Source organism: Oryza sativa, chromosome 10 (assembly GCF_034140825.1).
Source record: "Oryza sativa Japonica Group chromosome 10, ASM3414082v1".
In the NCBI taxonomy this organism is placed as follows: domain Eukaryota; kingdom Viridiplantae; phylum Streptophyta; class Magnoliopsida; order Poales; family Poaceae; genus Oryza; species Oryza sativa.
In genome coordinates, this window is record NC_089044.1 from 4,802,100 (window position 1) to 4,826,628 (window position 24,529).

A 24,529-nucleotide genomic window follows, 5' to 3' on the forward strand; every position below is an offset into this window, starting at 1 on the left:
ACTTTTATAATAAAACTACATATTTAATATCTTCATTTATCACAAAACTACAAGTTTAGTGTCTTCATTATCACAAAACTACAAGTTTGAGCATTGTTAAAAACATGTAGTTTTGTGATAATAGAGACAATAAATCTGTAGTTTCGTGATAAATGAAGACACTGAATGTGTAGTTTTGTGATAAACAAATACACGAAATCTATAGTTTTGTGAAATAAATTCTTAAATCTATAGTTTTGAGATAGATTGTACAAAGTACCTATAATTTTATAATAAACGGAGACACTAAATCTGTAGTTTTGTGAAAGCTCTTAAATCTTTAGTTTTATGATAAATTGTACAAAATACATATAGTTTTGTGAAATTTACTTAAAAAAAAACGTCACTACCTGCAAGACATTTTCTTTTATCTTTCTCATTACACAGTAGGCATCGTTTGCCAAGTACTGTTTGTTAGGCAGTAAGCAGTACTTTAGTTCAGTGTTAGATCAATGTGTACACTTGAATTCAACTGGTGTGACACTGTATGTCTTAAAGTCTTAACAATGCTAGCAAATTTTGAATGATTAGAAGCCTACAAGGATATCAGACAAACAGATCTACAGTGTATACCCTACATGATCTACCTCAAGTTAGCACTGTTCTTCAATTTTCCGAGCTCGTGGTATACCACACAAAGAAATGTTCATATTTTCCTAGTCGGATTTAGTGCTGAGACTTGGAAAGCTTGACTACAGGATTTGGAGACTCCTCAGCGTTCCTCTTCTTGGATTGACCAGCTAATCTCTTGACATAAGAAATGTAAGCGTCAACATCGAATTTTCTCTTGCAGCCAGCGTAATTCATGTAACGTATCTTTCCAAATACTGGACGCTCCTTCCAACCCTGAGAAAACAGCAGTGGTGTAAGGAATACTCGCTTCTAGAATGTCACCAACAATCTAATGCTTGTGAAAAGCAAAATTGTTTTTCCCTGTGAAGTGAGAAGTGATAACACAATGACCTGATCATGGAGGCCACATATGGACCACATACATCCGACGTAACCACTGGGGTCCCTGCCATCTATCTCATACTGCCACAAGATTGATTTGTAAGACTTTGTTGAAAAGCATAAATAAAATCCGTAGAAGTACTTCAATGCAAACAACTACTCCTATTAAAGAACGAGAACAATCCAGCTGGGGAAAGAATTGTAGGTTCAACTATGAAAATATCTTCGAGCAATTTCACATTCCTGAAAATTTATTTCCCCAGTTACTGTTTTGTATCTTTCTTCTGACAGGTAACCAAGAAAAAGGATAGTCCAGCTTATCCGAGGCGACCGTGAAGCTGATTTATTGTCTGGTTGTCCCTAGAAGGATGATGTTTTTAACTTAAGGGAAGATAAGATAATGAAAAGAGCACCAACCATACAATTTTCTGCCTTACATGAAAAGAATGTCAAATTATATATTTCTTAATTTGATAAATGTGACTCCAACTTTTCGGTTATCGGCGCAGGAACTAATTTAAGCATGGGCAGACTCTTCCAAGTTGCTATTCAATTACAATTTTTCATGTGAGCAGTTTCTTTATCATGTTCCATGTTTCTTTATCATGTTCCATGTGTTGAAATATAGCTATTTTAACTACAACTAGCAAAACTATAAAAAGGACAAATTCAAAATAACACAACTGTATTTCCCAAACATGTGTATAGGTCTTACCTTGTCATTTAAATAAATTGCAGTTGAAAGTGCTTCTTCTGGTCCACTAGTCCATTCTAGAATCTTTTTGGCCCAGTACATTCTACAGACAACTACTACATTAGGAAAGGAAAAAGTCCTTACAGGCACTGTTACCTTCAGAACTAAGAATCAATTAGATATAACATCATTCTTTGATGTTCGCCAAAACAACTTACTTTTCTTTCTTTCCAGATCCAAAACAAAAGTTGAACAAAAATAGTGTAAAAGGTTTGCCCAGAATCAAAGAGAATTATGTGCACCAAAGGCTTGCTACCAGACATATCACATAGATCATCATAAATTTATTGGAACTACACAAACTCTACAGAAAACTAATTTTTTAAGGAATGCTTTTTTTCAAATAACTTCATATTTTCTGACATAGGATAAAGTAAACCACAACGTCAGAAAATTCCCATCTATCCAACAAAGCAAACTAATCAGTTATGTCAGCAAAGATGGGGTGGGGGCAATCCAATGCCTTTAGGTTAGCACCACACCATCAGTATGATGGGTAAAATAACCATATGTTGTCAACAAGTGGGCCAATAGGTTATGGGCAACTAACTAGAATGTGCCATGGGTACAGAAGAAATATAACAAGCAGTTTCATAAAAAAAAAACTGTTCAATAAACATTTTATAATTGCGTGATTTTGTAAGAGTCTGGTCATGATATATTACCTCATGAATCCATGCATTTTTCCATGGTGAACCATCTCCAACTGCGATGCATTCCACAACTGATAATCATTTAGAAAAAAAATAACTCAGTGTGTTAGAGTAACTTCAATATCAGCAACAGAGTACACCACGTCCAATAGCACTTACAGGATCATGTGTTTTGGCATTCTCAAGCTGTTCCCTCCTAGCCAAAACAAAATGACAATTAACAAATAACCAATTAGAGCGAAGATCTTTTACCTTAACATCGTCAGGAAGATAATTTGGTTAAAATTGTGACAATAAATTATAAAGGGCAACTTACTCACGTATAGATATGCTCTCTTTTATCAGCAGCATGATCCATCAGTGTCTTCCTTGCCCATTCCCATGCACCAGACAGCGAATCATATTGAGGTTGGTAATAGCAGAAGTTGTCAGCTAATTCCCTCCTTACAACCAATTCCTCCAAGAAAGCATCGACGGACTGTTTCAGAACACATGTTACTTCAAACATCTATTAGGTAAACAACATCACTAAGAATTCTAGCCAGTTCACGGTAAAGAAAAACAATGCCATCTAACAATTTATTACATTGCAAGAGGATCATAACTCTTTTAATCATAACAAATCAGTTAAAGAACAGCACCTTGGGACTAAGATGTCGGCATTTCTTTGCCTCGAGCGCACACCGCTGTGCCGAAATGTGCCCAAAATGAAGGTATGGTGAAAGCCCAGACAATGCCCGTGGTTTCGTGGGATCATTCCGGTCAGTTTCATAGCTCTTGATCCTCTTCGTCAGGAATCCATCCTTGCTGCCGAGAAGCGCCTCTATGGCTGCTTCCTCTCCAGGCTCACACCAGTCAATCTCCGGCACATTCTCCGCCTCACTGCTCAAACAACCAAGAATCAATAGTCATCCATATCTACACAAACAAAATTACCACCCAATACACCTTAGAATTATCATCCGCACCTGCAAACCCTGGCGATGAGTGCGTCCCAGTCGACCCCCTCCGGCTGCTCCCTGTCCCATGGCACCACCGCCGGCAATTCAGGGAACTCCACAAGGTACTCATCCATCACCTTGCTCACCTTGCCTCTGAAGGTCTTGGCTGAATACTCCATCTTCGCCGACGCCGTCCACACAGGCACCACGTTGTGCGCGTCCACCTGCATTCGAAGAATTCCACAAGAATCTCTAAATTCTCCGGCGAATTCATTATCCATCCCCAAAAAGATTCCCAACTTTCTTGGAAGATTGATGCAAACAGCAATGCCACCACGCTCACCTGGTGCACGGCCACGCCGGGCGCCTCCCGCCGCAGGTCGCCGACCACCGCGTCGAGCGCCTCCCTCACCGGCCGCAGCGGCGAGAAGTCGGCGACCAGCGTCGACGCACCAAGGCGCCGCACCAGCGCCGGGATCTCCGCGGGCCCACCTGTCAGCGAGCCAGAGAAAAAGCCACGTCACATTTCGCAAGACGGGGTGGCCCACATGTCATCGTCACGGATGGAGACAAAAGAAAAAGAAAAAGAAAAAGAAAAAGAAAAGGGCGCGTACCGGTGAAGAGGAAGAAGGGGAGGTGGCGGGCGGCGGCGTCGGCGGCGAGGCGGCGGAGGCCGCGGAGGAGGAACCCGAGCTGGCGGCGGCGGGCGGAGAGGAGGAAGGGCCTCGGGAACAGCGCGAACGCGACGGCGAGCGGGGACGCGGAGGCGGCGGCGAGGCCGGCGGCGTGGAGGAGCGCCCAGTTGTCGGCGAGCCGCTGGTCCCGCAGCATCCAGTACACCACCGGCCCACCGGGCTTCCCGCCGCCCGGGTGGATCACCCGCACGCGGGACGGGTGTGCCGGGCTCGGGTTCGCCGGCCCCGGCGCTGTTCTTGGTGGGCTCACTGAGGTCGGCGGCATCGTGCGGCGCGGTGGGTCGCCGGCGTGCGGCGGGCGGCGACGGAGGTCTCTGAGCGCGCGCGCGCGCGTGCGGGCGTGCGTTTGTGGGTGTGAATTGGGTGCGCCCGGTGCAGGAGAGCCGGGAGTGTGGTAGGTGAAACGGCGGGGGTATGGGGGTTGGTGGTGTATGGACCAGTTGTTGGGAAGGAGACTGCGAGGGGGCGGGAGTTACGGTGGTGGGAGAAGCCACGTCGTCACGAGGCCCCCGGGTCCCTTTTTTTTTTTAAGAAAAAAAAGCCGCCCGGATCAGTTGTGGGCTAACTGGATTGAAGGCTTGAAGCTCTGGCGTGTTTGGTTACCTTGATTGAAGCTAATTTTTATCTTTATCAATTCTTTTGCTAGTATAACTTGGGTATTTGGCTAACCGTTTTTTTTTTCACCTCAGAACCAATTCTATACTATCAAATTTAAATTTGCTAGTGCTAAAATTTGATAGATTTCGTACACAAAGATCTTATCCTATAGGCCATGTAGGTTTGGTTTATGGGCTTTTTTGTTTGAAATCAATTTTTGTTGTATCAATTTTTTGGTAGTGCTAGCATGGCCTGTAGGGATAAGCTCTACATGTACGAAAATCGTCTGACTAGCAAGACAAGAGGGAATTGCTCAAATTGAGCTTCACTTCTCACCTGACTAAGTGCATGCAGTTGCGTGGACGAACGTCGGGATGCGAGGTTGTAAATGGTGAGCGAGGCGGGGATGCATCCCACCTCCCTTATTTGCTTCCTTGACTCCTCTTGAGTCGTCGTTGTAGTCTCCTCTCCGTTGCTGCACGATCGTCGTAGGCATCGCCATTGCCGTCAATGCTCGCCCAGCCTTCTAGCTGCCCGAGCTTGAAGGGACCATTGCCTGCTTTGGTGGCTACAACGTGCAGTGCTGAGCTCGCAGATCGTAGATCTGGGCTACTCCAAGCTTACCTTTGCCGGATCTAGCTGTGAGAAGCAACGATAGGTGGGGAGAAGGAGCAGTGAGCGGGCATGAGTGGTTGACAATTTAGCGGTTTTCACTTTGATGATTACTACTGTAATGATGTTTGTATTTTCAAATTAGCTATTGAGATATGGGAATTTTGAGAAAATCCAAGGAGTATTTTCAGGCATGGAGAATTTAAGAAAAGTAACACTAACCATGATTTATTAAGGAAATTTTATTTCCCTTATTTACTTCACTTGTCAATAAATTTACACATGAATATAAATTCTAAAAATGGTTTATTAGATAAGTTTAAATCCTTGAAAAAAAATCAAGGCGTGACAATCGCCCGCACGAGGGACGGCTAGGCCGGGCTCGGGTTCATTGGCCCAATGTTATTTTTGGGCTCACTGTGCTTGGATGAGTGATGCAGCGAGTAGGAAACGGAGAAAGCGGTATCTCTCTCCACGTCTCTGCAAAAGAGAATTTAATTATTTGCCACCCTTGCCAATTCTTCAAATGCCACATTTGCCTTTATTCATAAATTTTTGCCAATGGAAAAGCATCCATAGTCCCTTGCCACTTTTCCCACGTGACATGACATGTCCGACTACCATCATGAAAGCTAGAGGAGAAATATCCTTCTTGCCTCTAGTCGTACCACCTCTTCCTTCTATCTCCTATTGACGCTCATGGACTAAGACGTAGTGCTTGTCAAATTCACCTCACTGTCACCCTCCTTCTCCAGTGCACCCCCCTTGGCCAAGTGACACCATCCAACAGCATGGCCTGGGCAGCATCGAGGCCATCCTTCATCATATTTCTCACACCCATGATACAACCTCATCTATTGCCCTGGCAAAGCATAGCGTAGCCCTAGCCATAGACGATGGCGGACTTGAGCATCTGGAGTGCCTTGGCGGATGCGTCGGGATCCACCTTCGTGAACTGAATGATTTGACAACTTGTTGGCCACCTCCCTTTCCTCGCCAACGATATTGGTGACCAAGAACTCGACCATCCTGGTAGCATCGATTCTCTCCGCCAGCCACTCCCTCCCAGCGAAACGGGTGATCTCAGCACCGAGCTTTGTAGCTCGAAGTGAGCACATGTGTGCAATAAATATAATGGTGTAATTGAATCTCAACATATGAATAATTAACTAGGAGAAAGAACCATTTGAAGATTACTACTCCCTCCCTTTCAGACTATAAGTCATTTTGACTTTGGTCAAAGTTAAACTGCTCTAAGTTTAACTAAGTTTGTAGAAAATAATAATAATATTTTTAACCCAAGAAAAATATATTATGAAAATATATTCAATTATAGATTTAAATGAACTAATTTGGTGTTGTAAATATTAATATATTTATCTATAAAAACTAGCAAAATACCCGTGCGTTGCACCGGGTATTGAAGGGTGGCTGAAGTTTGATATTTACGATTTATCCAAAGCACACGAGATGATTATAAGCATCGGCGATATGAACAATTATAAAAAGATTATGTTTGTTTTTGATAATTAATTCTTTATATTTGCACGATGTGGATGACGCTTCTTACGTGTGTGGGCCTGATGGTAATGGCGAGGATCGAGTGGTGAACAAATTAATGCGTCTCCTTTTGCATAGAAGGTGACACATGTAAATTTATGTGATGAATAGAAAAATCAATATATTTTTAGTACCTTAACGAAAAATGAATGGAATTGATTAAGGGAACATTCGAGTTCATGACACAAGGACTTGTGAGAGCTGATGGAACATCTGAATCATAAAAATTGATGTCATTATTTTTTTACGAAAAGTCCGAATTACACCCTGAAACTATTGGGTGAGCGAAGTACCCCCTAAACCCAAAAACCAGATATTTTTTACCCTCAGCTATTAATACCGGACGAATTACCCCCCCACCCCCCACTCAAGCCGAAGTGGTTTTGATCCTACGTGGCAGTCCAATCAGTAATTTTTTTAAAAAAAATCGGCGGGTCCCACCTATTAGTCTCTCACCCTCTATATCTCTTTCTCCTCCCCTCTCTCTCTTTCCCTAATCCCCTCTCTTCTTATTCCTTCCCTCACCTCCATCTCTCTCGGCGGCCGATGGGGGCGGGCCGACGACGACCTGCCACGTCTACCTAGTGCGATTCGAGGCGGATGCGGTGGTGAACCGCCCCCCTGCAGCCACATCTTGCATCACGCCTACCTCGAGACATGGCTCGACTAAGACCATGCCACTTGCCTCGCTCTGTCACTCCCGCCTCCTCACTGTCGTTGGCCACTGCCTTGGCCCTCCGCCGCGAGACGCACGCAGCCGCTGACGCGTCTCCTCCTTGGCATCTGACAAGAGAGAGAGGGGTCTGAGGGGCGAAATAGATAATGAGGAGCGAAATAGATAATGAGGAGAGAGATCTAAAGGTGGGCCCTATCGACTTTTTAATAAAAGAATTATTGACTAGACTACCACGTAGGATCAAAACCGCTTACAAAGCTACCCGTGGTGGTTTTTCATCTAGTATTGATAGTTAAGGGTGAAAGATGTCTGGATTTTAGGTCTAGAGAGGTAAGTCGTACTCACCCAAAAGTTCAGGGGTGTAATTCAAACTTTTCCTTTTTTTTCTTAGGTAGTATTGTGTTTTATTTGTAAATTTCATTTGAAGTGAAATATCAATAAATATAGGGTAATTTTTATACTTGGGGAAAAATGGAAGCCAAACAGACCGGAAGAAAAAAAATACATAAAAAAAAATAAAAGCTGAGCCGACGGGAAGTGGAAAAAAGGAAAGCAGAAGAAATCTCTCGTTTATTCCAATCTTCTCAGTCTCTCTATTCCCCACGCTTGCACTGTGAAAGGCCTTATCCTTTTCCCTTTTAGGGCCCTTTGAATCGTATGAATGAAAAAACACAGGAATAGAAAAAACACAGGATTCTGACATGAATACAATTATAAAACAGAGGATTGCAAAATACAGAAAAAACACAGGAATGGCCGTTTGATTGGACCACAGGAAAAACGCAGGAATAAGATAAGAGAGATAGACTCAGAGAAAATGGCCGTTTGATTGGATCACAGGAAAAACGCAGGAATAAGATAAGAGAGATAGACTCAGAGAAAATGTTCCAAGAGGTTAGATCTCTTGCTAACTTTCCTCCAAAATATACATAGGATTACCCATTCCATAAAAATTTTAAAGGATTAGATAGGATACAATCTTTTGTTTCAAAGACCTTCGTAGGATTTTTTTTTCATAGAATTGAAATCCTCCAAAATTTCTACATTTTTTCTATAAATCAAAATGCCCCTTACTTTCTCCATCGACAGCTCTATCCCAGGAAGCCACAAAGCCAGCTAGCACCACCATGATTTTGCCTCCCTCTCGAACAGTTCCATAGCGAGGTGATGGTTTCCTTTTCCATTTTACTTTTCTCTTTCTAGGATTTATGGTGCTTGGTGAACAGTGTGTCCCCTTGTTGGCGACGTTGGATATGGAAGTGAGGGGTCAGAGGAGGAGCATGCTGCCCATCTCCGCCGGATCTGGACTCCCCTCTGCGGTGACCTCTCTCCCCAGGCGGCAGCGTTCGGATCAGCCCCTCAGCAGACGTGAGGCGCGAGCCATCGGCAGAGGGCTCCATGGCGGCGGTGTCCTGGCCTCCTAGGGGTCGGCGGAGTGGCCTCGGTGACGGCGTATCTTGTGCCGCTGGCACTCACCTCTCCCTCGCCATCTTCCTAGCCTCCGCCACCACTGCCCCTCCTCGTCGGACGACGAGCTTGATGGTGGCGGCGCAAGAGCAAGCCAGGGTCAGTCGTTCCTTACACCCCTTGCCTTTGCCCCCCACTCGCCAGATGGCGAGCTAGATGGTGCCGGCGCCCCTGCTCTCCTTTCTTGGCCGGCCATGAGGTGGGGTGGCAGATTGGAAGAAGGGGGCGACAACCTCGACGACGGCTGCACACATCAGCGGTGGAGCGGATCTAGAGTGGCCACGGTGAGTTCATCGTTGCAATAATGCAATCTTCTCTTCCTTGCTGACCGGCGCCCACAATCCCCCTGCCGTTCTATGCTCTCTTCAGCCCCTGAACCGCCAGAACCCTCTTCTTCCTTCTTGCTGGATCTGCGCTTCACGCGGCTTCGATCTGACCAATTGAGTCTTCCTCGATTGGTTGTTGTAGTAATCTAGTGGAATCCTTCTTGTATTTATGAGGTTTATTTCATCCCCCTTTTTAGTCCAAATTGAATCTGTAGTAATCGTTTTGGTTCTAGTAATCTCTTTCGTGTTGAACATGGTATCTGCCCTCTCTGTCTTTGTTCGATCGTAATGGCGCGAGCGATAGGCGACGGACTCAAATTTTGTGCAAACTACAGCCGTACTACTGCAACCAATTTTTTTTTCTCTTACGATGTAATATCTGATCACATGGTTTCCTGCTTTGTTTTGGTTGCAATGTGCATGCCTGATTGGTCATCTGTTTAGGAACACTCAATTCTGACATGTACCAATGTAGCACCAAAAAAAAAAAAATCAAACCTTAGTTTGCTATATGCCATGATGCTTTTATTTGATTTAAAGAAACTTTGTTTTGATATGTGATGGATATTTTTTCTTACTTGCATTTGTTTCCATGATGCAGGGACAGTATAGCGATATTGGAACCAAGGACTATACATCTAAATTATCAGTGTACTGAGGTTCATGATAGTGCTCTGCTGAAGAATGTGGAGATTATTGCAAAAAGACTCACTAATGCATCCGTGATTTAAGGTACTTCTGGTAGCATTGGAGTCTATAAAATTTCCCTACACATCTTTGATTTAAAATATTTTGCTTTATGCATGTGTATAGAATTGGAGCCTTTCTCAACAATAATATAAGCTTATGAACATGAAATTCTGAAAGATCATCAAGATATATCTTTCTTAATCTAAAGAGTTATGATGATCAGGTCAATTTTTTTTTCAGAATTAAGTTTAGTTGCATGGCTAAATTGGAACCTATTGTACTTGCTATGCCCCGTTGTAATGCTTTGGAATTTTTAAGAGCTCCATACTGATGTCTGCTGATCTGGATTGGTATAAGTGTTGGCTATGACATTGTTTTCAGGCAATTGGCAATGTCGTGCTGCATTGTGAACCTTCTTCTTATCACCCTTTGATGGGTTGGAGGTATAGAATCGAGATGATTGCCAAAAATATTCCGGTAATTACTGCCAATAAATAAGAATAAAAGCAGAGCGGACATAAGGTAAAAAGAAAGCAGAAAGACATTCATCTAGTCGTGTTGTATTTACTTGGTTTTTAGAGCATGATAAACATTAAGGTTCTTAGAGCATGATAAAAAATTGCAATAATTAAACGATGGTTCATCTGTCTGCACAGTTAATGTTTTTCTGCATAAAATTGCTCTTGCTGCAATTACCAATACTTTTTCTTTCTTCTAGTAATATATAAAGCCACTTAAAAAAGAGATTTTCATGTTTGGGTTTGCAACTCCTAGATTTTGTGGTGGTATGTTATGAAAATAGCCGCTGAGCAACTGAAATGAAAATATGCCTGTTGCTAACTTGCTATATGTTTCTGCATGGACAGAAAAAAGACCTTGGGTAGTTTTATTCAATATTAATCTTATAAATCTAATGAAATTGAAATTGCATTCAGGGTTGAGTTCATTGATAACCTGGAATCGACATTAATTGGAGGTGGCTTGACATCCTAGAGGAAGAAGAGCCTTGTGATCTATATCTTCTTGTGCGCTTCTATTATTTGTATTGCCTGTAATCATATTTGTGTATTTTGTCCTGCGAGAAAAATCTATAAAATCACGTTAGTGGGAGTGCTAGCTAAATATAGCGGAAACAAAAGCGGGATAGAATCTGACTCGGGATAGAATCGGGATAGAATCTAACTCCTGACTTGGGCTGCGCAAACAGGAGCAGGAAAAGGTGTGGGCGAACCAACCTGACTCGTATGCGATATTGTTTTCTTGCGTGAACCTGGTAAACCTGGACTCTGTTTTTTTGTATGTATATTTTGTGTGTGAACTGGACTCCTGTGTTTTTTGTGCGTGAACCTGGACTACTGTGTTTCTGTGCGTGAACATGGTGAACATGGATTCCTGTGGTTTTTTTCTTTTGTATATAAAAAACCGGGCCCATCAGAATCAACGGTTGGAAAAAAACCGGGCCCACAAAAAAATTGGACGCGGTGGGGAATATCCGGGCCCACCAAAAAACAATCGGACAAAAAAATCGGACAAAAACCACACGTAAAAAAACCGGAATCTGATAAAAACCGGCCAAAAAAACCGCGCGTGAGAAAAATACCGCGTGTGAAAAAAAATTGACGGACGAAAAAACCCTACCGAAAGCCTTACTTATTTTTTTAAGTAGGTATATTTTAAGTAGGTATATAGATTGATTAAATTTGAAGTAGTTTGATTTTGACCAAATTCAAAATGAACTTATAACGAAAAACGGAGGGAGTATTCAATTGCACAAGTATGTATACTGATTGCTGCATGCAAGCATCCGACTGACACTCATACGTACAGAGGAGATAGATATCGGCAGGAGCTTGCCGTTGGGCGAAATATTAAGCTGGGCAGCAATATTGGTATTGTTTCGAAAAAAAAAACATTTTACTAGTGTGGCTGTGGGCTGTGGCCGAGGCCCGTACAGAACGGCCCAAGCGCCCGCCTGTGGCTGAGATTTCTTAAACCCTAGACGTTCAGCAATCTCATACTCCCCCAAAGTATGAGATTTCTTCTCACTTCTCCGACCTTGCACCCGCCTCAGCTGATCAGGTCCGCCTCATCATCTTCTTCTTTTTTGATCGAGAGCCAATAATTTACTCTTCTTTTGCTTTATCTTTATTATCTTATCTGAGGTATTTATTTGCTTGGGTTTTTATGATGCCATCTTGGGCGATTCGACCGCAGGACGAGGTACTCCTCCTTCCTTCCTCACAAAGTCACAATTGTTTCCGATCCAAAGTTTGAGTTTCGGTTGATTGAAAGACGATGAGCCTCCCGCGGCGGTTTCTGAATCTGATCGTGGAGAACGGGGCGGATCCTGGCATCAGATCACTTAGCTGCATCGACTTGACACGCTACCCACTCTTTCACCCACCGTTACCAACGGCAACAACAATGGAAGCGTGCAGCAGCAGCAGCATTATTTCGCAGCAACAACAGACTGCTGATGCCTTCAATACGAAGAACAAACATGCGGATGGGGCAGCGTTTATGGTGCAGGAGAAGTTCCAGCTTCCCGACCCAATCTTCAGCTTCAAAGCTCAAGCGGCTGATCCTGATTACGGGTGGAATATCGACTGCTTCCCGCTTGCAGATCGCAAGGTTGTCTGCGTGGACCAGTCTGGCCGCGCATTCCTCTTCGACGCCGACACAGACCAGGTGGTGACAATGCCAAGCCTCAACAAACCCAAGTGGAGGCCCTTCTCCCTCTTCGTCCCCGGCACGGACAACGACGGCGGCGATGGTGAAGGCAACAGTCTCTACATCATGGAGAAAAGCCCCAAATCAGAGGCGGGGTGTAGCGCGCGGTGCATCGATCAGTTCGAGGCCTTTGTCTACCGCAAGCCCACGGTGACAGCGTCGTTCATGTCGTGGTACTGCCAGCTGCTCCCGCCACCGCCATACGTCCGCGATTACGCCTACAGCCAGAGACGCCATCGAATCACATCCTATGCCGTGGTTGCCGGCGATGACGACGGTTCGTGGCGCATCCTCGTATCGGCTGAGGACGCAGGAACCTACTGTTTGGACGTGGCCAGCAACATGTGGAGTCGAGTGGGCGAGTGGACGCTACCCTTCTTGGGCAAGGTCGAGTATGTTCCCGAGCTCAAGCTCTGGTTTGGCCTCTCTGCCGAGGACCAGCTGTTGGCTGCTGCTGATCTGTCAGCCATGGATTCCCAGCCAGAGCTAGTTAGCAGTTGGAAGGAACTTGAACAAAACAGGGTATGGCAGGTAACACAGGATCCTCAACTTGTTAACCTGGGCTCAGGCAGGTTCTGCATCGCAAGGTTCATTGAAAAACTGGAGTTGGGTGGCGATTTTGACAATAAATTGACTTGGCAGGATTTTGTAATCTTGACCGGTGTGGAGGTAACCAAGGTTGTGAATCACGGCAATTGCAGCGGAAACAGAAATGGGAGAGTGGAGCTTCAAATGACCACGCACAAGTCGCGATTTCACTTGGCTAATGGGGCTTACATTGATGCTGTGTTCTGAATAATGTTGGGGTTTTGTTTTCAAGACTCCCTGTTCTATCCGTTAGGTGTATCATCAGAATATTTTTGCGATTTGATTGTCAGAAACAACTATATTATTGTGACTTAATTGTCATAAACAACTCAGAATCATGTAGATTTCGGACTTGGACATGAATGTCTCCGTCTATTTTGTCTTTAGAATGAAAAACATTACTTCCTCCATTTCAAATTACTTGTTTTAACTCTATCCTAAGCCAATTTTCTTTTATTTTGCTTATCTTTCTTATCTGTGGTATTTATTTGCTAGGCTTTTGTAATGCTATCCTGGACTCTTAGATTTGAAGGTACCTCCTCAGGCTGAACTGTGGAGATCATGGGTACCACATATCCACTCAGCCTACGTATCCAATTGGAAATAGGAGGTGGGTTGGACCCATAGCATTATGTAATGGTCTTGGGCTTGAGAATAATGTTGGCTTGTATCATGCGGCATAGCCCATAGGTTTTGTTAGGTTATCATATAATAGATTAGAAAACTGATGCCGTGTTCAAATAGGTTTCTTCTCTGTAAATCTACCCCGAACCTATACAAGTGAGCAAGGAGCTCTCCGAGGACATAACCATAACTCGATCGCCAAATCAATACAACATCCGGCGGATACAATCCTCAAATAGGAGTAGGGTATTACCTCATTGAGAGTGCCTGAACATGTCTAAATCCTTATCTTCTTTATTCATCCACTTTTAGATCTCGTGCGCTGCTCCCTTTTGTTATTGCCGATCTCTATTTCCAATTTTTCTTTTCTTAAAATCATGTGGATAAGGTTTAAATGGGCCTTTAAGAACATATGCTCTCCGAACTGCATCTTGATCATTGACAAGATAACTTACAATGGGTAGTCTTTCCTCTTGATCATGTGGAAGGCTGTCAATGTCATAAACCGGCGGCGGTGGTGGTGAGACATCTTCTCAACGTCTTGTTCCTGAGTGTGCTCCTATACCACAACTGGGGAAGAAGGCAATTTAGAACTATTTTTCTTTGCTGCATGTTTCAACAATTAGCGATCTACAATATAGCGGAGAGTGGACTCGTAGTCTCGTCACGCTAGCCACTCGGCTTCGCGAGCGGTGGCCGGTGATAGGCGGGTGGCGGCGGCAGCCGGCGCTCGTGGAGTCGCAGTCCTCCGTCCTCTGCTCCTCTCCACATGGACTTGCTGTTGCAAATGCGGGTGGCAGGAGGCAGCGCGAAAAACGAGTAGTCAAGTGAGGAGAGGACGCGTAGCAATCGTGTGATGCTGCGCGCGACGTTTCGGTTTCCAATTCCAGGTTCATGCGCTTTTTTTCTATTATTTTTTCTATATATAGTTGGGTCGGTTGCCTTATTTTTTGTGTGGTCCCACCGGGACCACCCCACAGATTGGTAAACCTAGGCCGTCTGTTACACCACTGCCCAGAGGTGGATTAGGCCGAACGCACGGCGTTCCCAAGGGCTATGAGCGGATGGCAGCCTAGAAATCCCTAGGGGGGGGGGACATAGTGGATCCTGCCCGCTGACAGGATTAGCTAGCATCTGATCTACTCAACAATGTGGTAGTAGCACAGCAACTAGGGCTTAGACCATCATGGGTGTTTGCACGGTTCTCTTGGTTTTGTCCCTCTATCATACTATATAAAGGGCCGAGGGTTCCCCATGAAGGGGTTGAAAACATTTGAAGACAGACTCTCGAGTTATGTAGGAAAAATGATTTGGGTTTGTATATCCCTAGTTTATTCAATCCAAAAAAAGGAAATGTAGGAGTAGGATTGTTATCCTCAGGGAGGCCCGAAACTGGGTAGAAACTTGTGAGTTTTGCATGATCTAGAGGAGAGCAAGCAAATCAAAGCCTCAAACCCACTCCACCAAACACTGGTTTCACTAGATTTTGTACTGTCAGGCACAGTTCGTCGACACTGTTGCTGCACTAATTGTATCAAGTTGGGAAGAAGTTGTACTCGTAATATGATTTCTGTTGGATGCAGGTTAGTGAACCTTTCGACCTGCCTGCCGAAGCACCAAGGAACCAGAGAACCAGCATGGAGCAGAGCAAAGAGAGGATAAGCAAAGCGAAGCGAAGTGAGCCGGAGCAGGGCAACGATGGGTGAATCGTCTCAAGCGAGGACGAAGCACCTCAGACAACAAAGCAGGATAAGCTTCGCAAAAAAAAAAGAACAGAATAAGGTCCCCAAGGCCTAGTTGGCAACCCAAGATTATCCCAATAAGGCTAGTAGGCCGGTTAGGTAGGCTAAAGAATAGGATACCCTATAAACATCCTTATCAAGGGGATAATAATGTGGAAACACTTGCATGCCAAACCTTAGGGTTTGCAAACCCAGTTATCGACCTATAAATATCCCCTAGGGGGTGTGCAGTGGGGGAGCTAATTTTGAAGAAATTAATACACAACCACTATTTTCCTTTTCCACTCTTCAAGTGAAGCCTGCCTTTCGGCAGAAGTGGTTGTTTTTCGACAACAATTTCATTGCTGTTAATGTGCAGGCATTGATTAAGGCTGAAGGAGCAATGTCGGTGATGGAATTAGAATTGAACCTAGTGGGAGTTGGGGTCTAGACAATCAACGATGTTATGTGGGATGCTCAGGCTAAAGAACGATGCATGAAGAATCACTACTAGAAAAAGCATTTTTGCCGTTGTTGGGTATTTTTTTCGTAGGCAGGTATGGTCATCGGAGAAAAACTCCGCCGGCGAAAATGAGTACCGGGGAGGAGTTAGCGGTCCGTCTGTGAAGATAGGTTATGGCAGGCGGAGCACATAAGACGCCGCCTGCAAGAATCATCTTTGCAGGTCGTGGGATACCCGGTACCCATGTTTATGACATTTAATTATGAGAGAATGACGACCATTTATCGATGTGGAGATTATGGGTACCCCATACCCACACGGCATGGTTATCTGACTAGTTATAGGGGATAACTTATATCTATGGAATATGTAACAGATCATGACTTGGGTATTACGTTTCCTTGTATATTACGGAACGGCCTAAAGTCCTGGTTTGATAATATTGGAAACCGATACCGTATTGGTTAAGGTTTCTATCTTGTAATCCTGCCCTCCATCCTATATAAGGTGGGCAGGAGGCCCTCTAGGGGGCATGAGCACATATGATCGTCAGATCTATACTACACCTGGCGGATTCAAATCCCTAAACAGGAGTAGGGTATTACTTCTCATCGAGAGGGCCTGAACCTGTCTAAATCCTTTGTCTCCGCATCCATCCACTTTTAGGTCTCGTGTGCTACCCCTTTTATTATTGCTGAATTCATGTTTCAACAATCGATATCATATTTTTCTTTTAATCGCCGAATATCCGAAACATTACCAGTCTTAACCAATGTCGCAGTCATGAGTGATACATATTATTTTATTCGGTACATGATTCTAGTGACCACTCTGTCGATTATGAGATGAGGGGTGATTGTGCGGAAAACTAAGTTAATTGACTATCTCAGTGATCTAGATTAACAGCTGGACAATCACAAGCTAAATATATAAAAAAAAGGTATGCTGTAGGATTGGATCGATCAATATCGAGTTATATACTCCCTCCTTTCCTAAATGTTTAACGCCATTGACTTTTTAAACATGTTTGACTGTTCGTCTTATTCAAAAACTTTTGTGAAATGTGTAAAACTATATGTATACGTAAAAGTATACTTAACAATAAATCAAATGATAGGAAAAGAATTAATAATTACCTAAATTTTTTGAATAAGATGAACGGTCAAATATTTTTTAAAAAGTCAACGGCGTCAAATATTTTGAGATGGAGGGAGTATTAAGATATGTAAACTCCACAGCACTAGTTGATTCTCCTGAAACTCATTAATTTGAAAGGGAAGATTAAGCTCAATGCAGGAGTGCAGTGATTGTGCAGAAAAAATAATTTAACAACCCCAAGCCAGCTATGTTTGGACTACAATGATAGCTCGACGATCGCAAGCTGCATATGAAAATACGAATTAATGCTGAAATATTTGGGTACGGTATCGCATTCTAAACTAGTTTGCTCTACAATATTATATGTTAGTATTTATTAATTACATACTCTAATCTATAGTCTATCGTGAAAATAAGATACTATATATATTGAACATGGCAGGGATATTTTTCCTGTTATCTAAAAATAATAACGCGCGATGCAATGGAATTAATCATGATAGCAGCCAGGTACGTAGCAGCTCCTTCTAATATAATAAAGCTCGTGTAAAGATTTTGCTCATTTGATACTTTGCACGATGTTAGAGGACATGAAGTGGAAAAAGGGTCCTTGATCCAGACCACAGTAGCTGTGGATTGAATGGCAGACCCAACTTTAATTGTAAATTTAGAGTTTGGAAGATATGTCTTTTATAGTTCTCTTAATGTATGATTTTGTTCATGGCCATGTGATCAGGGTGTTACTACATATATTATGGTATTGAGTTATATATATATATTATATGTGGTCTATAGAAGAAAAATATTTCTATTTCATTTCATTAAACCCACGGAACATGTGACGATTTTTTGAGAATTTCTCTAAGCCATTTACTAATGCAGATAGAGTTCGTGGCTACCTAGTGCTAGGTAGCTGATATGCTTAGTATAAAAACACAGAGACAGCAGCAAGAGGCTCCATCCATAGACGCATCACATAATCTTCTATCTCTCTCAGGCTAACTAATTTCATAAGCACACATCTTCCATTTCCATCACCATGCCTGGAGCAGCTACCACCGCCGCCGTTGTTGACAGCCGCCGTAGCGCACAGCGCGCGGAAGGCCCCGCCACCATCATCGCCATCGGCACTGCAAACCCAGCTAATATTGTTCCTCAGGATAACTTTGCCGACTACTACTTCGGCCTAACCAAGAGCGAGCATCTTACTGAACTTAAGGACAAGATGAAGAGGATATGTAAGAAGATCGTTCAATCTACTTATCATATGACTATTATTAATTATTTTCCATTTACTTCAATCAGAAACAAGTTATGCAAGCTCTTACATTTCTAGCAATATCATGCCATGGTTCCTAAACCACACATATATTTATTCTATGTTGAAAAGAATGTAGGCTCTACGTGTCCTATATAGAGGTTAGATATATATGCCGCACTATCTAGTAATCAGAAATGAAGAGTATGATAATACTCGACTTTAGACACGCTTCATAAGTGTTTTTGCCATTTTGCAATCTAAGTGATAAATGCAGGTAAAAACCAAATTAATGGTCTTTGTCACGTTAAAAATCAGGCACGCACACCACAAGCACTTACCTATGAGTGAGGAGTTCCCACTTTTAATTAGATCTCAACAGAGGGAGTCACAACAATAATCTCTGGGTCTTACTAAATTTTTATTGAAATCTCACTAAATTGTTTATTATTGCTGGCCGGGACTAGGATTTAAATACTACATCATGAGACCATTGGTACTTCAACAAAACCATGTGCCAAGTCAATCTTTCCAAATTTTAAACATGTACAGCTTCCTAAATATTTGGAGAATACATACGAAAACAAATTGCGTGATTTTGTTCTGGAAAGAGCATTATAACATATATTTTAGTTTTGTAATTATTTGCAACAGAGATATAAATCTGCAATGATATGTTCTATATATTTTTTCTATCCTCAAGACTACTAGGTACAACCTAATTAATAGAGGCATTGGTTCTTCCTTTTAATTATAGGTAAAAAATCAGGCATAGAGAAGCGATACATCCACCTTGATGAGGAGATCATCCGTGCCCATCCAGAGATCATTGACAAACACCAGCCCTCCCTTGAAGCTCGTGTTGAAATCGCCGCCGCCGAGGTCCCAAAGCTCGCCGAGTCTGCTGCAAGGAAGGCCATTGCCAAGTGGGGCCGTCCAGCCACCGACATTACCCACCTCATCTTCAGCACCTACTCTGGATGTCGTGCCCCTAGCGCTGACCTCCAGCTGGCATCGCTCCTTGGCCTCCGTCCTTCTGTCTCCCGCACAATCCTCAGCCTCCACGGCTGCTCTGGCGGTGGCAGGGCGCTCCAACTCGCCAAGGAGCTTGCTGAGAACAACCGTGGTGCACGCGTCCTTGTAGCACTCTCAGAGCTAACCCTGGTATGTTTCTCCACCCCAGACGAAAGCAAAATTGTCGGACATGGACTGTTTGGGGATGGTGCCGGTGCAATAATCGTTGGCGCAGGCCCGTTTTCTGATGGCGAGTGCCCGTTGTTCGAGATGGTTGCTGCCTCACAGACCATGATACCAGGAACCGAGCACGCACTTGGCATGCAGGCCACTAGCACCGGCATAGATTTCCACCTCTCTGTCCAGGTGCCAATGCTGATCAAGGATAACATCCAGCAGAGCTTGCTCGAATCCTTCCAATCGGTCGGATACACAGATCCTGACTGGAACAATCTCTTCTGGGCGGTGCACCCCGGCGGCCGTGCTATCCTTGACAACATAGAGGGCAAGCTACAGTTGCAACCATGGAAGCTTGCAGCAAGCCGGCAAGTGCTACGCGAGTTTGGGAACATGAGTGGTGCAACTATTGCATTCGTTCTTGATGAACTATGCCACCGTCGGGAGAAGGACGAAGATGAGTCACAGCAGCATGAATGGGGAGTGATGCTGGCCTTTGGACCAGGGATCACAATTGAGACAATTGTTATGCGCAACCCATTGGCACGTGGTCTTAAGCAAAATTAGTTACCACTGTCATGAAAATAATGCAATCGGAATCATCTGATGCTTCGATATTTCACTACACTATGGAAATTAATTAATGGGTGACACTGAATCAATTGTTTATGCATGCTTAAGTATTCTCAACTCTACTACATGTTGTAAATAAACTTTTATCACTTCCATGTGTCCTCTGATTCATAAGCTTTATTGATTTGTAACAAAATTTGGAATACCCTGTGTCATGTGTATGTATAATTAAAATACTACCTCTGCCAATGCCCTGGTAATAAAAAGAACAATAATTACAACACAGGTTACAACATCGGAATTTATAAAATATTTATGCTGAAGTTTGTACCCATGATTGCCTAATGGGTTTGTCTTCCTCCTTTATCATTCGAGAACTTTTACGGTGTTTGCATTCCAAAAGGGTAAAGATCCAACAGTTCTCAATCACAGGTACTATGTAAAGGTATTTAAATATTAGTATAGATACTTAGGTACTAAGGATAAAAATATAATTTTGTTAATAGAGAAAAAGGGTAAAATTGTCCCTCCCCCCAAATTATAATAGGTACCACGTAGGTACGACTGTACGAGTTAACATCTACCTGGTACCACATGTTCTTATTTGCGTCTCTTTTGTGTGATTTCCTGTAGATTTACGTTGTGTTTGAGTTAGGTCATTTACCTGGCACTAGTGTAACATGTTCTTAATTCATTTTCTCTAGATTTACTTTTTTGTATTCTTTGATGTTCTCTTTTGCGTGATTTTTTTAGATTTACATATTGTGTTCTTATAACATGTTTCTGGCCTTGGGCTAGCAATTGGTGACGAATGTACTCGAAATCCATATAATTTTCATTTTCGTCATCCATGAAAGCCTCATTTTCATCACCAATCCCAGCTTCAGTAGTATCCATGTCATCCTCATTTAGGTCATTTGCTTGCTCATGAACTAGTTCCCGCAAGACCAACAAAGCAGATGGAGTTATAAAGAGAGGACCTTTCCGTAGATCTGTAGCACATGCGTGAATTGCACTCGCAGATTAGGCGACCGCGTCCATGTCTAGCGGCAAGCCGGTGAGTGCCATTAATCTGGTCGTTAGCGCCATGTCCAACCTGGGGAAGAGGAAGATGGCAACGGGTCCTCACCGACAATGGCGATGGGAGAGACGCAGGTTGCGCTGCCGCACCGACACCGGTGTGGGCGATGGGAGGGACGTAGGTGGCAGCGGAGGTGGCTGAACTGGTTCAAACCCTAGAACACGAATGAAACAAAAGGGAGAGAAGAAATGAGACACGATTTACTTTTTGATATAATTGAATCAATCGCTAAATCAACGGAGTATCCTTGATTTACTTTTTTCTCTACAGCGATACTGATAGCTACTACAATACACCGATCACTGGAAGGATATATTCAATTCAAATGTATTGCCTATGTTTTACTAGTTAATTACTCAAATGCCATCATGCTACAATAATTTTGTTCCGTACCTTGCCCCTCTCTGATCAACGGTGCACATTATTTCACCTTCAAGTACCTTGCAAACACCGTAAAAGATCTCTTATCATTTACATATGCAGAGTAATATCTTTCTTAAAGTTGGTTCTCATTAAGTTCCATGAAGATTATTATTGTTAAAAATATAATAATTTCTTATGATCCATATATGTTCCAAGTAAGAATGGCAATAGACTTGAATGAAGAAGGGTTTTCCAAACTTATTTTCTGTATGTCAAATCATATTAATAAAGCTCACATTTGTCTGTCAATCACTCCAAACATATTGCTAGCATCACTGCATCCCTGTAGGTTGGTAGATCACCGTAGAATCCATAGGAGGTGTTCTCCATTGCCCTTCACCGCGATTCTTACCTCCCTTCACCAATCACACCACTACCACTCGATTCTGGCCGATGCTCGGCGGATGTTGGTCACCACACCTGTCCCTTGGGGCAGGCGTTCGGTTTTCCCAGTTTTATCTGGTTTGTCTTTTCAGTTTCTTTAGAGTTCAGTTTTCACTAGAAAGAAAAAGACAACGAGGCAATAAAACCAAGAAAATTCGGTTCAGTTTTCAGTAGAATCCGAAGCACCGAAGAAATTGATAGGATGCAGAAGGGGCTGGGCAACCTCTCGGCAGTCCGTACCGTGCTGTGCTGCTCGTTGATTTCCGTTAATCTCATGGGCTACTCTGCAGTGGCATCCGAAGCATGGCGATGCTATCCTCCACCACCACCACCACAGGCGGACGGACGTCACCGATGCCTCGTTCTGCTTCGTCACAGCGTCCGCTGCATCGGTTCACAGCCCCCAGGTTGCCAGGCCTCCGGCGCTATTCTTTCTGTAGCTAGCATTCTTACCGCATGGCTCCACTCCATCGCAAGAGGCACTACTTGAGAAGTGCTCATCTCTCCCGGTTCGCAACCCCCTTTACTCCCGGGTAGCGAATCGGGAGGGAGAATCCGGGACTAAAGATGACGGTCTTTAGTCCCGGTTCAAATACCCAGGAGTAAATCTCCATCTTTAGTCCCGGTTGGTGACACCAACCGGGACTAAAGATGGCTGAGCCACGTGACCGGCAAAGCCATAACCGGGACTAAAGAATTTTCTTTTATTTTTTTTAATTTGGTTGTGCTGCCTGGTGTACATATATATATATATATATATATATATATATATATATATATATGCATAATATAGAAATGTATATATTACACACATGCATATATGTGTGCACTATATGTATATCTATACATATATATAATGCAATTATACATATAGTGCACACATATATGCATGTGTGTAATATATATATATATATATATATATATATATAGACCTAGGGTGCGTAATAGCTAAAATGCTCCTCTCACTTTCCCCTCTCTCTCTCCGCTTTTTACGGATCTAGCGGCGCAGCGGAGGCAAGGAGGAGAGCGATGGCTGCGGCGGTCGATGGAGCAGTTCAACAGCGGCGGCGTGCCCCGCCTACTGCCAAGGGTGGCGGCGTCCAGGCGACGGGCGGCCGACTTAATCACCACCCTCTCCCGCCGTTGCTCGAGGTGTGTTGCCCGGGGTTGTCGTCGGGTCGTGGCCGGATCGGCATGTGGTTCTTTTTGGTTAGATATGTAGTGCACCCGTTACCGGTGTCCGCATCCATTGTCTGCTGGAGGTCCTTGTATATGCTCATCATCGTTGGATCCATTCGCTTCTTGGGTTTCTTCGTGCCGGTTCTTGTTTTCTTGGTATTGCTTTGCTCATGGAGGTTCATGTTTTGTTGATGCATTGTCATGGTGGTGGATGCTGCATCTCAGCCTTTTGCATGATTAATTTCAGATTGTGCTTTCCTTTCTTGTGCAGTGCTGCTACTAGCATCTTACAAGGTCATTAAACTGTATGATGGGGGGATTGGTTCAATTAAGTATCTCGTTGATTCTCAGAGTTATTTTCTATATGGAAAAAAATATGTTTGCTTTCTTTTATGGCAAAGCAATTCACAACAGCAATATTATGGCTATGAAATACTAGGTTTAAGTGAAATCATATTTATTTTGCTGATTTGTGATACTTAGAAGTAACCTTCATTTTTTTTATCCAGATGGCTATGAGAATGCCTCTCCAGACGGCCGTGGTGACAGATATCTGTCGACAGGGAGGACTTGAGAATATGCAGCACTTCGTCGGCTCCATGTCGATTTGTTTTATTGGCGTTGTCTTGCTTGTTGGATTCGTGCATGCATAGATGGATCATTGACCTTGATCTACATTGTCGTATTAGTCTTGGCATCAATCTTCATCACCGTATCCTTCAGTGGTGTTGCTGTTGTGATTTTTTTACTGGAGCTGTTGTGATCTTTAATTAGTTCTGTTTATTCTACCAATGTACCACATTGCATGTGTGATCACATCGTTGATGTAATACCGAAATTAATTTACTCGATCAAAATTTTTTTAATCTAACTTGTGAGTAATTAATTTACTGATAGAAAGCGGGCTATAAGTTATGTCTACGCATAGAGTAATTCATCTAATGACATAAGACCACTAGAACCGGAACGGAATTCTTGCTAGATTCAATATGTTCTGGCAATAGTAATTTCTTTACATAAAAGCCAAAACCAAGGAGGGGAATGGATCAATATATTTCGTCGACAGTAATTTCTTTACTTAGAAGCCAAAACCAAGGAGAGGAATAAAATAAACCGGGAGTAATTTTTTTACTTAAAGCCAACACAAAGGAGGGGAGCAAAATAAACCGGGAGTAATTTATTTTACCGAAGAAAATTTCGTGGCAGCCAACAAAATAAAAATAAACCACCGGAAATAATTTATTTACCGAAG

At 43.2% G+C, this 24,529-nt stretch overlaps 3 protein-coding genes, 1 long non-coding RNA gene and 1 other non-coding gene across 9 annotated transcripts; 4 read left to right on the forward strand and 1 right to left on the reverse strand.

Annotated features, from left to right (window-relative positions):
• Positions 1 to 438: 438 nt before the first annotated feature.
• Positions 439 to 4,407, reverse strand: LOC9272017 (deoxyribodipyrimidine photo-lyase-like). 5 transcript variants are annotated; one of them, NR_175891.1, is made up of 10 exons: positions 3,956 to 4,397; positions 3,685 to 3,833; positions 3,369 to 3,565; positions 3,042 to 3,282; positions 2,717 to 2,878; positions 2,560 to 2,596; positions 2,413 to 2,471; positions 1,709 to 1,790; positions 1,003 to 1,074; positions 439 to 885 (listed from the first exon to the last, which is right to left on the reverse strand). NR_175891.1 is itself a non-coding variant. In NM_001404915.1 (10 exons), the coding sequence occupies exons 1-10, from the start codon at positions 4,299 to 4,301 to the stop codon at positions 706 to 708; spliced, it is 1,521 nt and encodes a 506-aa protein (NP_001391844.1). In that variant the 5' UTR covers positions 4,302 to 4,397; the 3' UTR covers positions 439 to 705. The 5 variants fall into 5 exon arrangements, 1 of the variants encoding a protein (NP_001391844.1); NM_001404915.1 differs by having other exon boundaries at positions 2,721 to 2,878; XR_001540835.3 differs by having other exon boundaries at positions 484 to 885; positions 1,709 to 1,803; positions 2,721 to 2,878; positions 3,956 to 4,407.
• A 4,311-nt stretch (positions 4,408 to 8,718) lies between these two features.
• On the forward strand, positions 8,719 to 11,310 carry LOC4348179 (uncharacterized). The gene is made up of 4 exons (XR_010737133.1): positions 8,719 to 9,232; positions 9,876 to 10,006; positions 10,346 to 10,486; positions 10,900 to 11,310. It is a non-coding gene; the product is annotated as an uncharacterized protein (transcript).
• A 458-nt stretch (positions 11,311 to 11,768) lies between these two features.
• Positions 11,769 to 13,690, forward strand: LOC136351050 (uncharacterized). The gene is made up of 2 exons (XM_066304940.1): positions 11,769 to 12,043; positions 12,179 to 13,690. Exon 2 carries the CDS (start codon positions 12,260 to 12,262, stop codon positions 13,487 to 13,489), a length of 1,230 nt encoding a protein of 409 aa, XP_066161037.1. The 5' UTR covers positions 11,769 to 12,043; positions 12,179 to 12,259; the 3' UTR covers positions 13,490 to 13,690.
• Positions 13,691 to 18,227: 4,537 nt separating this feature from the next.
• Positions 18,228 to 20,294, forward strand: LOC4348180 (chalcone synthase 2). Its single transcript, XM_015758056.3, has 2 exons — positions 18,228 to 18,426; positions 19,204 to 20,294. Exons 1-2 carry the CDS (start codon positions 18,228 to 18,230, stop codon positions 20,202 to 20,204), a joined length of 1,200 nt encoding a protein of 399 aa, XP_015613542.1. The 3' UTR covers positions 20,205 to 20,294.
• A 2,798-nt stretch (positions 20,295 to 23,092) lies between these two features.
• LOC136353747 (uncharacterized) lies at positions 23,093 to 24,167 on the forward strand. Its single transcript, XR_010737148.1, has 2 exons — positions 23,093 to 23,250; positions 23,787 to 24,167. It is a non-coding gene; the product is annotated as an uncharacterized lncRNA (long non-coding RNA).
• Positions 24,168 to 24,529: the final 362 nt, after the last annotated feature.